At 44.7% G+C, this 12,220-nt stretch overlaps 1 protein-coding gene across 1 annotated transcript in view; it reads left to right on the top strand.

Moving 5' to 3' along the window:
* Positions 1-3,092, top strand: part of SUCLG2 (succinate-CoA ligase GDP-forming subunit beta) — a 214,270-nt gene extending 211,178 nt beyond the window's left edge. The window contains exon 11 of the mRNA XM_073644709.1: positions 2,649-3,092. Within this exon, the coding sequence (XP_073500810.1) occupies positions 2,649-2,764 (116 nt within the window). The 3' untranslated portion in view covers positions 2,765-3,092. The remainder of the gene's footprint in view (positions 1-2,648) is intronic.
* Positions 3,093-12,220: the final 9,128 nt, after the last annotated feature.

Below are 12,220 nucleotides of genomic sequence, written 5' to 3'. Positions count from 1 at the left end.
TATGTATTTCTGTATTCAGGGAGCTCCCCATACTGGTGACTGCAGACAGAATCTTCTGTATCTCTATACTGGGAGCTCCCCCTAGTGGTGGCTGCAGACAGGATCTTATGTATCTCTATATACAAGGAGCTCCCCCTAGTGGTGGCTGCAGACAGGATCTTATCATGTATCTCTATATACAGGGAGCTCCCCCTAGTGGTTTGGTTGTTACAGATAGAATCGTATGTATCTCTGCATACAGGGAGCTCCCCGTAGTGGTGGCTGCAGACAGAATATTCTGTATCTCTGTATACAGGGAGCTCTCTCTAGTGGTGACTGCAGACAGGATCTTATCATGTATCTCTATATACAGGGAGCTCCCCCTAGTGGTTGTTACAGATAGAATCGTATGTATCTCTGCATACAGGGAACTCCCCCTAGTGGTGGCTGCAGACAGAATATTCTGTATCTCTGTATACAGGGAGCTCTCTCTAGTGGTGACTGCAGACAGGATCTTATTTTGTATCCCTGTATGCAGGGAGCTCCGCCTAGTGGTGACTGCATAAAGAAATACATAAGCTGCTATCTGAAGTCACCACTAGGGGAAGTTTCCCTGTATACAAAGATACATGATAAGATTCTGTCTGCAGCCACCACTTGCAGGAGCTCCCTGTATGTAGAGATACTTGATAAGACGCTCTCTTTCTGCAATCACCACCAGAAGGAGCTCTCTGCATGCAGAAATTCATAAGCTGCTATCTGCAGAGAGCTCCTTTGAGTGGTGATTGCAGAAAGACAGCATCTCATCAAGTATCTCTGTATACAGGGAGCTCCTCCTAGTGGTGGCTGCAGACAGGATCTTATCATGTATCTCTATACTGGGAGCTCCCCCTAGTGGTGGCTGCAGACAGGATCTTATCATGTATCTCTATACTGGGAGCTCCCCCTAGTGGTGGCTGCAGACAGAATCTTATCATGTATCTCTATATACAGGGAGCTCCCCCTTGTGGTTGTTGTAGATAGAATCTTATCATGTATCTCTGCATACAAGGAGCTCCCCCTAGTGGTGACTGCAGACAGAATCTTATCATGTATTTCTGCATACTGGGAGCTCCCCCTAGTGGTGGCTGCAGACAGGATCGTATCTCTATATACAGAGAGCTCCCCCCTAATGGCTGTTGCAGATATAATCTTATGTATCTCTGCATACAAGGATCTCCCCCTAGTGGTGCCTGCAGACAGAATATTCTGTATCTCTGTATACAGGGAGCTCTCTAGTGGTGGCTGCAGACAGGATCTTATCATGTATCTCTGTATACAGGGAGCTCCCCCTAGTGGTTGTTGCAGACAGAATCTTGTATATCTCTGTATACAGGGAGCTCCCCCTAGTGGTGGCTGCAGACAGGATCAAATCATGTATCTCTGTATAAAGGGAGCTCCCCCTAGTGGTTGTTTCATATAGAATCGTATGTATTTCTGTATACAGGGAGCTCCCCGTACTGGTGACTGCAGACAGAATCTTCTGCATCTCTATACTGGGAGCTCCCCCTAGTGGTGGCTGCAGACAGGATCTTATCATGTATCTCTATATACAGGGAGCTCCCCCTAGTGGTTGTTACAGATAGAATCGTATGTATCTCTGCATACAGGGAACTCCCCCTAGTGGTGGCTGCAGACAGAATATTCTGTATCTCTGTATACAGGGAGCTCTCTCTAGTGGTGACTGCAGACAGGATCTTATTTTGTATCCCTGCATGCAGGGAGCTCCGCCTAGTGGTGACTGCATAAAGAAATACATAAGCTGCTATCTGAAGTCACCACTAGGGGAAGTTTCCCTGTATACAAAGATACATGATAAGATTCTGTCTGCAGCCACCACTAGGGGGAGCTCCCTGTATGAAGAGATACTTGATGAGATGCTGTCTTTCTGCAATCACCACCAGAAGGAGCTCTCTGCATGCAGAAATTCATAAGCTGCTATCTGCAGAGAGCTCCTTCGAGTGGTGATTGCAGAAAGACAGCATCTCATCAAGTATCTCTGCATACAGGGAGCTCCCCCTAGTGGTGGCTGCAGACAGAATCTTATCATGTCTCTGTATACAGGGAGCTCCCCCTAGTGGAGACTGCAGACAGGCGGAATCTTATGTCTCTGTATACAGGGAGCTCCCCCTAGTGGAGACTGCAGACAGGCGGAATCTTATCATGTCTCTGTATACAGGGAGCTCCCCCTAGTGGAGACTGCAGGTAGAGAGAATTTTATATTTTAAATCTAGAGCCGTTGCTGCTGCTATTCTAAAAATACATTCGGAAATTACTCTGCACAAAATGTTGGACCGAATTAGAACGAAAGTGAATTTTCCCTTTAGACACCATTTTTTAACTATTGCAATCAAATGATTGGCTTATTTTGCACTGAATACGGTAAATAAATTATCACATTTTTGGGGGGGAGGGGAGTGTACAGGTGTTTGGTTTTATTATTTTTTTTGTTATTTTTATATTTAATGCTGTTTTGATATTTTTAACCCTATATTCTGACAGTACTAAAGTCGATTTAGAATTTTTCTGCAGCATAAGTCTACCACTAGGGGACGCTAACTCATTAAAAAAAAAAAAAGTAGTAATGTCTATTATGAAAGTTTAACAATTAATTTCTTTTTGCTTGTAAGGAACAAACGTCAATGAGGCCAAACGAATCCTGAAAGAGAGCGGGCTGCCCATCACCTCTGCCAGTGACCTAGATGATGCCGCCAGGAAGGCCGTCACCAGCATCAAGAAGAAGTAAAGACTCCCGTCAACAACGACACCGAGAAACCTCTAATAATGAATGTATCGCGGATCTGCGGGGGGCAAAGCCGGGAAACCAATCACCTCGTCCGGACAACCCGTTATAGATTAACAGGAAGACATTGATAATCTGCACAAATCCTAATCCGTCACTGATTTTATACCAGTATTTTTCCACTGAAATTAAGTTTTATTGTAGCCGGCAGTGATACGTGGACTGTGTATTTTATACGGATCCTTACTGTTATACATCCACGTACTGTACAAGAACTTTATTTTTCTTCCAGACCATGAATTAATAAAGATTTCTTGATTTTATTAAGGCAGATTATACGGTGTTGGCTTATTTCAGGGATCTGCAGTCTGGTTGCAACTTGGAAATAATCCTAATTATGGTTTGATATTAATTGGAATTATCCCGATACTCCGTTCTGATCTTCTGTTACTCCTCTTGGAAATTTAGGTCTAAATTGAAAGTGGGTGTTAGTTTCCATTGTGAAAGGGGTGTGTCTCTACACAGCCATCACTGATTGGACAGACAAGGGGTGTGTCTCTACACAGCCATCACTGATTGGACAGACACACACACACTGGTTTGCAGGAAGAATAACAGAGACCTATCAGGATTGCCAACGGGTTCTCTTTAATTTAGGAGATTTTTTGGAATAAAACGTTTTCCCAGCCAAAAATCTATAGTAGTAGTATGTTAATACTCTGAAATGGGTTCAGAAACTGTGCTCCCCTTCCCAAACCTCTCTTATACAAAATGCATTACTCTGTTTAAAGCGATAGTGAACACAAAAAACATTCCTTCAGCTGAAAATCCTTTTCCAAATTGGGTTTCATTAAAAAAAAAAAAAATGTTGCACCCTTTTATAGTTATATTTTTGCTTTTTGTAACCTCTGTCTTGTACTGTCTATTTCTGGCTGCAGAATGAGTTAGTTGAGAATCTGTCAGTGAGCTTGCTCTGATGGGAAGTTTATAATTATTTGATCTGTTCCTGATTTATGACCACTGACCAAATCAAAGTTGATCTGAATCTAATAAATCAGTTTAGAGGAGCTCATAAAAGGATAGCTAAGAGTTATTCACAACAAGCTCACTGATGGATTCTCAGTTAAATCATTCAGCAACATGCTGGGAAAAAAACATGTAGAAGCCGAACGGTGCAAAATTTGTAATTAAACCCAATTGCAGAATCACTTTTTAGGCTAAAATACATTCAATTGAGTAAAAAAAAAAAGATTTTTACTTCTGCTTGGGACAATTTAAGTCCTTGCTGCATTAGTGCTGCAGCCTGATATCTCTTTTTTTCTTAGCTGTTTGGTGCTAAGCCACAGGTAGTCTTAAAACATGCCTCTAGTAATATCGGTGACTGGCAGCTGCTTTCTCCTCCATGCTTTACACTGCAGCTTTGTGTGTTCAGATTGGCTACATGTGTGCAACACAAGTTCAATCGGGTAACTTAGGGCTTGGTTTTGTGAGTTCTTGGTGCATACGCCATACATCCAGCGTGTACAAAAAAAAGTGTGTCCTGGCCGGTAAAAACACTTAAGTACGTCATTGTATTGCCTGTATATAGGAATATGTCGGCGATATACCTTAGGAAATGTGAACAGAGGCTAACGCTGCAATTGGTTTTTAACCCTTTCAGCCATTTTTCTCCATTCGTACACTGTACATTACCCCCTGTAATCTCCGTATACGGTCTAGTTTGCAAAAAGCACTTGGAGACGGCAAATATTTTCTCTTGTGTTTTTCATCCAGTTGACATTTTACTGCCGTTCCGAGCAACATTAAAACTTGCTACAGCACAGAAGCTATCCTAGGAAGGGGAGGGAGCGCCGGCAGGATGCTGGGTCTCTCCATCATAAACTGATAATTGAGCCTCGGGCGTAAGAAATCTGTCATACTTAATAGAGTCCTATACAAGGTATTTGTATTTTATGCCAAGAAAGGTCAGCATGTGCTCTATAAGGGAAATAAAAGCATATGCCGCCCGCACCGGCGTCGTCATTTGTTACTCTTTCCTACGAGGACATGCTCTGAAAGCAGAACTAGGTCGATTGTAAAATGAAAAGCCTGGTTTACTGTGAAGAGAAGCAAGGTTATTTTCCGCTGTATAATTGTGTAAGCGAGCAGCAGATTTTTTTTTTTTATTTTTTTTTGTGGGCAAAAATAGAAGGTTAGCAGGTAGATGACAGGATGATTAATTGCTTGTAAGTTATACCGGGAGAGGGGCTTAGGAGGATCAAGTGCACAAGTCTTTATATCATGTGAGGCAGAGAACAAGATAATACCTCAACACAATCTTCTGCTAATTGTCAGGGAGGGAATCTAGCGGCGGCGCAACGTCTTATGAAATGCAGGACATGTGTGCGGAATGTAAAACATGTTAAAGGGAAAGTATGGGGTTAAATCCACAGTTGTTATGATTGAAAAAAAAAAAGACATGTCTATCAGGTTCAACTGAGGGATGGGAAAGTGTAAAGGGGAAGGTTATTTGTACAACCACAATCCTTCCTCTGGTCTGCCCCAGAAGAGCTAATCTATCCCTCCTGTCCGCCCCAGAAGAGATATTTCTCTCCAGACCGCCTTAGAAGAGATCTTTCCCTTCTGTCTTCTCCAGATGAGCTATTCGTTCCCTCTGGCCCCAGAAGAGCTAATCTATCCCTCATATGTCCGCCCCAGAAGAGCTAATCTATCCCTCTGGTCCGCCCCAGAAGAGCTAATCGTTCCCTCTGGTCCGCCCCCAGAAGAGCTAATAGTTCCCTCTGGTCCGCCCCCAGAAGAGCTAATAGTTCCCTCTGGTCCGCCCCCAGAAGAGCTAATAGTTCCCTCTGGTCCGCCCCCAGAAGAGCTAATAGTTCCCTCTGGTCCGCCCCCAGAAGAGCTAATAGTTCCCTCTGGTCCGCCCCCAGAAGAGCTAATCATTCCCTCTGGTCCGCCCCCAGAAGAGCTAATCATTCCCTCTGGTCCGCCCCCAGAAGAGCTGATCGTTCCCTCTGGTCCGCCCCCAGAAGAGCTAATCGTTCCCTCTGGTCCGCCCCCAGAAGAGCTAATCGTTCCCTCTGGTCCGCCCCCAGAAGAGCTAATCGTTCCCTCTGGTCCGCCCCCAGAAGAGCTAATAGTTCCCTCTGGTCCGCCCCCAGAAGAGCTAATAGTTCCCTCTGGTCCGCCCCCAGAAGAGCTAATCGTTCCCTCTGGTCCGCCCCCAGAAGAGCTAATCGTTCCCTCTGGTCCGCCCCCAGAAGAGCTAATCATTCCCTCTGGTCCGCCCCCAGAAGAGCTGATCGTTCCCTCCGGTCCGCCGCCAGAAGAGCTAATCGTTCCCTCCGGTCCGCCCCCAGAAGAGCTAATCGTTCCCTCCGGTCCGCCCCCAGAAGAGCTAATCGTTCCCTCCGGTCCGCCCCAGAAGGCCGACCAAAAAGAAACATTATCTTCTCGGGCGGACCAAAGAGAAAGATTATCTTTCTTTTCAGTCGGCCCTAGAAGAGCTAATCTTTCCCTCTTGATCCCAATTGTCAATCCACTTGCCTAAACATTCAGAAAAGAAATTTACATAATCCTTTTTTTCCCCCAAGAAGAAAATAGTTGTCTTTTTTTAAACCATCAACTGTTCCCAATGTGACCTGCTCTTATGGTTAAAAAAAAAAGACATCCTATTGAGATTGAACATGTCCTTCTCCAGGTAGAAGGAGAGCCCCCTTGTTTTTTTTTTTTTCATGAAACCGCTTTTTGTATGGGCTATTTGTGTGCTTGTACAAGTTAATCACATTTATTTAGTCTTGAGAAGAGACTTCTAAGGGGGGGATGTATTTCTTTTAGTCTTTCCTCATAACTAAGATTCTCCATGCTCCTTATCAGTTTTGTGGCTCCTCTTTGTACCTTTTCTAGCTCCAGGGAATCATTCCTGTGTCCTGAACCACATATTCCAGATGAGATTACACTAACGCTTTGTAATATTACATCTCAGTCCTGAGAGTTTATACCTCTTAATACATGACAGTATCCTGCTGGCTTTAGCAGTCTCTGATTGATATTGGATGTTGTTTATTTAGTCTCTGATCTACAAATACACCCAGATCCTTCTCTACAAGAGACTCTCCTAGTTTTACTCCCCCAAGAACATATGATGCCCACTTGTAATTAGTGCATATCTTTACATTTCTCGACATTGAATCTCATCTGTCAAGTAGATGCTCAAATGCTTAGTTTGCCCAGTCAGCCTGTAACCTATGAATATATTCCATATTCTAAAGAAACACCAATTTCCGTTGTGATAGGATAGGACAGTAGATCCTTGAAATTGTTAATCAATATGGTTGTATGTGTTATTGCAAATTAGCACCCATCATGTAGCTGCCAACAGTCTCGAACTTTCAGATACAGTTCTAGCTAGAGTTGGTGCCGGCCAAGTCCGTAAATTGTGGTGGCAGGATGAGAGCACTAAGATGCAGTCAGGTAATCGGTAGTTCTATGACTCTTCTTTTGATTAGGCGGCCTGATGCTACGTCATCAACGCTGGCATGATGCACATGTGACATCGTGATAGGCCGGCTAATGAAAAGTGGAGCCACGGATGCCATCAAAGAAAAGGTGGTTCTTAAGGTTCTCATCCAGCGACCTCAGATTACCACCCTGTCCGATCGACGAGGTCCTGCTAATCTGTGTTTGTGGTCATTTTTGCCCCTTCATTTAGAAGAGCATTTGTGAGGTCAGACATTGGTGTTAGGAAGAGGCCAAGCTCACAATCTCTGTTCATCTGTGCAGCCAGTCATGTTCTTGCACCAAACTCCCCCAACCATGGACCTTCTGCACTGGGCTCAGTCGTGGGATACAGAAAAGGATTGTCCCAAAACTGTTTTCACAAAGCTGGAAGCTACAATTGTCCAAAATGACTTGTATGTTGAAGAATCAGGTATTTTCTCCACTGGAATAAGGGGCCGAGGCCAACCCCTGATAACAGTCCATAGCATTATCCTCCTCCACCAAACTGTACAGCGGGCACAATGCAGTCAGGCGGGTAACGTTCTTCCGGGATTCACCAAACCCAGACTCCTCCATCAGACACCAGATAGAATAGTGCGATCCGTCACTGCACAGAACACGTCTCCTCCAGAGTCCAGTGGTGGTGGCTTTACACCACTCCATTCGAACTCGGCGTTGTGCTTGGTGATGTACGGCTGCATGCAGCTCCTGGAGGGGCGCAGTGTTTGTGCTGATACCAGAGGAGGTTTGGACTCTGCAGTTATGGGGTCAGCAGAGCGTTGGTGACTTTTCTGCCCTCTGCCCCCCGCTCTGTAACATTATGGGGTCTCCACTTTATGGCTGAGTTGCTGCGGTTCCTTCCACTTCTCAATAATATCATTCACAGATGATGGGGGAAGATTCAGGGGGAAGAAATGTCATGACCGGACTTGTTACCCCAGTGGCTCCTATTACAGGGCCGTGCTGGTATCAGTGAGCTCTGCACCACCGGCCGCTCTGTCATGTTAGTAATAGCAGACGGGATTGGGTGGGGGGGGCGGAGGTTATACACCAGGAGCAGGGGGCCAGATGTTATACACAGGAGGGCAATGGGGCCCAATGTTATACACCAGAGGCGAGGGGCCAGAAGTTAGACCCCGGGGGGGCAAAGGGGCTGGATGTTAGACCCCGGGGGGCTAAGGGGCTAGATGTTAGACCCGGGGGGGGCAAAGGGGCTAGATGTTAGACCCCAGGGGGCAAAATGGCTGGATGTTATACCCCGGGAAAGAATGGGGCCAAAAGGAAAAAAAAACAGAAGATAAAAGATTAAGAGAACACATGACTATAGTGGAGTTTCAAACCTAAAAGGAAAAGCTTGGGATCCATTCACAAATCTGCATCCTACAACCATAGTCACCGACATCACTGGGATGTTTTCTAATATTCATGAGTAGCCGCGCGCTCAGTACTTGATCCAGCAGATAGGATGGCAGATTTATAGTGTCCCCTCTGCCATATATAAAGCTTCCATTATTTGTAGCATCCATATGACACACAGAAGAAGGATATCATCATCAGACATGAAATACATATAATTGGCCATCACGGGCCGCACATCTGTATTCTGCTGCTTTACATCTGACTTGTTGTTCTGCCATAGACGGCAGATGAATATTTCACAATTTATTTATTTTTTTTCCCCTGAAAATCATGAAAAATGCAACGTTCCTCGTTCATTTTTTCTGTCTTACTGAAGCCTGCAAATATTCTCTGTGTGCCTTCAGTTCTGGAAATGTAATATGCATGCTTAAAATATGTATACCTGTTTTGCCTTTTAGTGAGAAACATTACAGGGCACCGGGGACGGGGCGATCGGCAGATCATTATAGCAGAGAGGAGGCTGGGAGCACTCGGGCATGAGATGCATTATACAATACTGCAGAATCACCGCACTTCAGGAATTTTTATTTATTGTCGGATTTTCTTTTTCAGAGACTTCAAAGAAAATACCGTTTTTTTTATAGCAAATATTCTGTTTGGAGTCACCTATTACATTGTGGAATTGCATTGTATGCAGCTGTCTAATAATAATCCTAATATTATAGTACAGGAACAATCTTGATGGAATTTTATATTCTGTTCCACTTTTACTCCTCCTGGAAACTAGATTTTTACAATTCTGCAGCAACAATGTCAAATTGGTTTTTACACTTGATAAAGACACCGGTGTGGTGTCGAAACGCATCGTGGAATAAAAACACCAAAGGTTACTTACCGGTTGCCCATTTTCCAGAACCCACAACAGCACACCTGAGAGAGGGATCTGCCCCACCAAGGACAGGAAACCATTGAAATAAAAGGGCAGTACCTCTCCCCCCGCATCAGTGGGGTTACAGCGCATGAGAAGACCTCCAAAAAAAAATATTATATACATGACCAACACAATGTCACCCAAACAGTGAGAAAAGGGGGGGGATATACAGGTGCTGTCATGGGTCCTGTAAAAACCGGCTACCAGTAAGTAACCTTGGTGTTTTTCTTTCACCCATGACAGCACACCTGAGAGACTTCTGGGGAATCTGAAACACCTTAGGGATGGACCACCACTTGAAGCACCCTTCTCCCAAAGGTTAAGTCAACAGAGGAGGACAGATCCAGCCTATAGTGTTTAAAGAAAGTAGATGGCGAGGACCAGGTAGCGGCCTTACATATCTGATCTATTGATACCTCTGCTTTTTCTGCCCAAGAGGTCGCCACAGGTCTGGTGGAGTGAGCCTTGATGCCATCAGGGACCGGAGCACCACTAGACGAGTAGGCTACACTGATAACCTCCCTAAGCCACCTTGCAATGGTACCTCGTTACCCCGTAACCTTTCTTACTTCCCTGATAGTCTAAAAACAGGGACTGGTCCTTCCTCCACTAGTCATAGATATATACTGTAATAGTTTCCTTCTAAAGTCAAGATTATGATCCCTTTCTTCCCCTGAATTTTTAGGGTTGTTATAAAAAGAGGGCAAGATAATTTCTTGAGTACGATGAAATTTTAATGCTACTTTAGAAAGATAAGCCAGATCTGGTCTTAGTACGACTCTATCCTCACATATTTCTGTATACGGAGGGTTTACCGAAAGGGCAGTAAGTCACTTACCCTACGGGTTGATGTTAGAGCTACCAGTTAGTGCTTTCAGTACCCGTTCAGATCCCACGGGGGGACTCTAGGAATATGACCTGCCTGTATCTTTTGCAGGATTTAATGATTCTTTAAACCCACTTGTTGGCCACAAGGTTACAGCTATATAACGTCCCCAAGGCAGATACTTGGACTTTAAGCGTACTATTGGTTAACCCCAGTTCGAATCCTGTCTGCAGGAATTCTAAGATGGGGCATACTGGAGGTTTTTGACAATGGCTCTCCTAAAAAATCCAGGAATTTTTTCCATGTTCTGCTGTAAATTTTAGTTGTTATGGGCTTTCTACTTTTTAGTAAGGTGGAAACCAAGCCTGGTAAAAACTCCCTATGACTCAATATTGCCCTTTCAAATTCCACGCTGCAAGATGGAAGCCCTTTACTTGAGTGTGGAATATTGGTCCCTGCATAAGAAGGTCCAGGATCTACGGTAGGATCCAAGGATCAGATAGCAACATTAGACTCTTGCCTGATCCTCCCTGATCTTCTTCACGACCGCTGGAATTATCACTATCGGAGGGAAGGCATAAGCTATTTTGAAATTCCAGGGCACCTGGAAGGCATCCACAGCATACGGTTTTTCAGTGAACAGAACTTTTTTACCTTTCTGTTGTGTTTGTCGGCAAACAGATCTATTTCCGGCAACCCCCATAGCTAGACTATCTGCTGAAATACTTTGGGGTTCAGGGCCCATTCTCCCTGCTTCAGCTTGTTGCGGCTTAGAAAGTCTGCCTTTGTGTTTTATACTCCCCTTATGTGCAATGCTGTAAGAGAGAGGAGATGTTGCTCTGCTACCCAAAAAAATCTGCTTGCCGCCATCATTAGGGAGTGGGACATTGTTCGCCCCTGGTGGTTTAATGTATGCCACTGTAGCTTGGTTGTCCGACATAACTCGAACATGGTGACCTCGAAGGAGAGGAAGAAAGCTTTCTAGGGCATTCCTCACTGCCCACAATTCCTTTAGGCTTGATGATCTTCCCCTCTCGCAGATTTCCCAAGACCCCTGGATTGTATGGTCTCTCAGATGTGCCGCCCCAGCCCGAGTTGCTGGCGTCTGTTGTTATTATGTTTACTGGTGCCACCCACTGGAACCCTGACACCAAGTTTGCCCTGGTTGTCCACCATGAAAGGGAGTTTATGACCTTTAACGAAAGATCTACCTTCCCTTCTAAACATCCTTTTCACAATTTTTGCGCTGACAGGATTTCCCATTTGAGTTGTCTTGTGTGAAATTGGGCCCATCTGACTGCTGGGATACAGGAAGTTAGGGTTCCCAACCGAGATATAGCTTTCCTCAAGGTCATCTTTGGGAACTCTATTGCTTCCGAGGCCAAATGTATGACCCTGTTTATTTTGTTTGTCCTCTGGTAGAAAACAGCTCTGCAGCTCGGAGTTCAAGGCCAAGCGTAAGAAGGTCTGAACTCTTGTGGGTTTCAGCCTTGATTTCTGAGTGTTCAACACCCAGCCCAGGTTTTTTAGGACAGCTGTGACTTCTTCCTATTGTGCAATACAGTGGTTTTCCGATTTCCCTACTATAAGGAAGCCGTCTAAGTAAGGGGCGATGACTGTGTTCCTGATGCACAAGAAAGAAGTCATCTCCACCACTAGCTTTGTGAACACTCTCGGCGCTACTGAGAGTCCAAACGGAAAGGCTGTGAACTGAAAATGCCAGACTTCCCCTTGTATATATAAGGCCACTGTCAGTTATTTCTGATGATCCGGATGAATCGGGATGTGATAGTAGGCATCTTTTAGATCGACTACTACCATAAAACAGTTGTGATGAAGAAACTTT

The sequence above is a fragment of the Phyllobates terribilis genome, unplaced genomic scaffold (genome assembly GCF_046119375.1).
Source record: "Phyllobates terribilis strain yellow unplaced genomic scaffold, ASM4611937v1 Scaffold_8__6_contigs__length_399053987, whole genome shotgun sequence".
NCBI classification, from domain to species: Eukaryota; Metazoa; Chordata; class Amphibia; order Anura; family Dendrobatidae; genus Phyllobates; species Phyllobates terribilis.
This window is presented reverse-complemented; position numbering and strand designations above follow the sequence as displayed.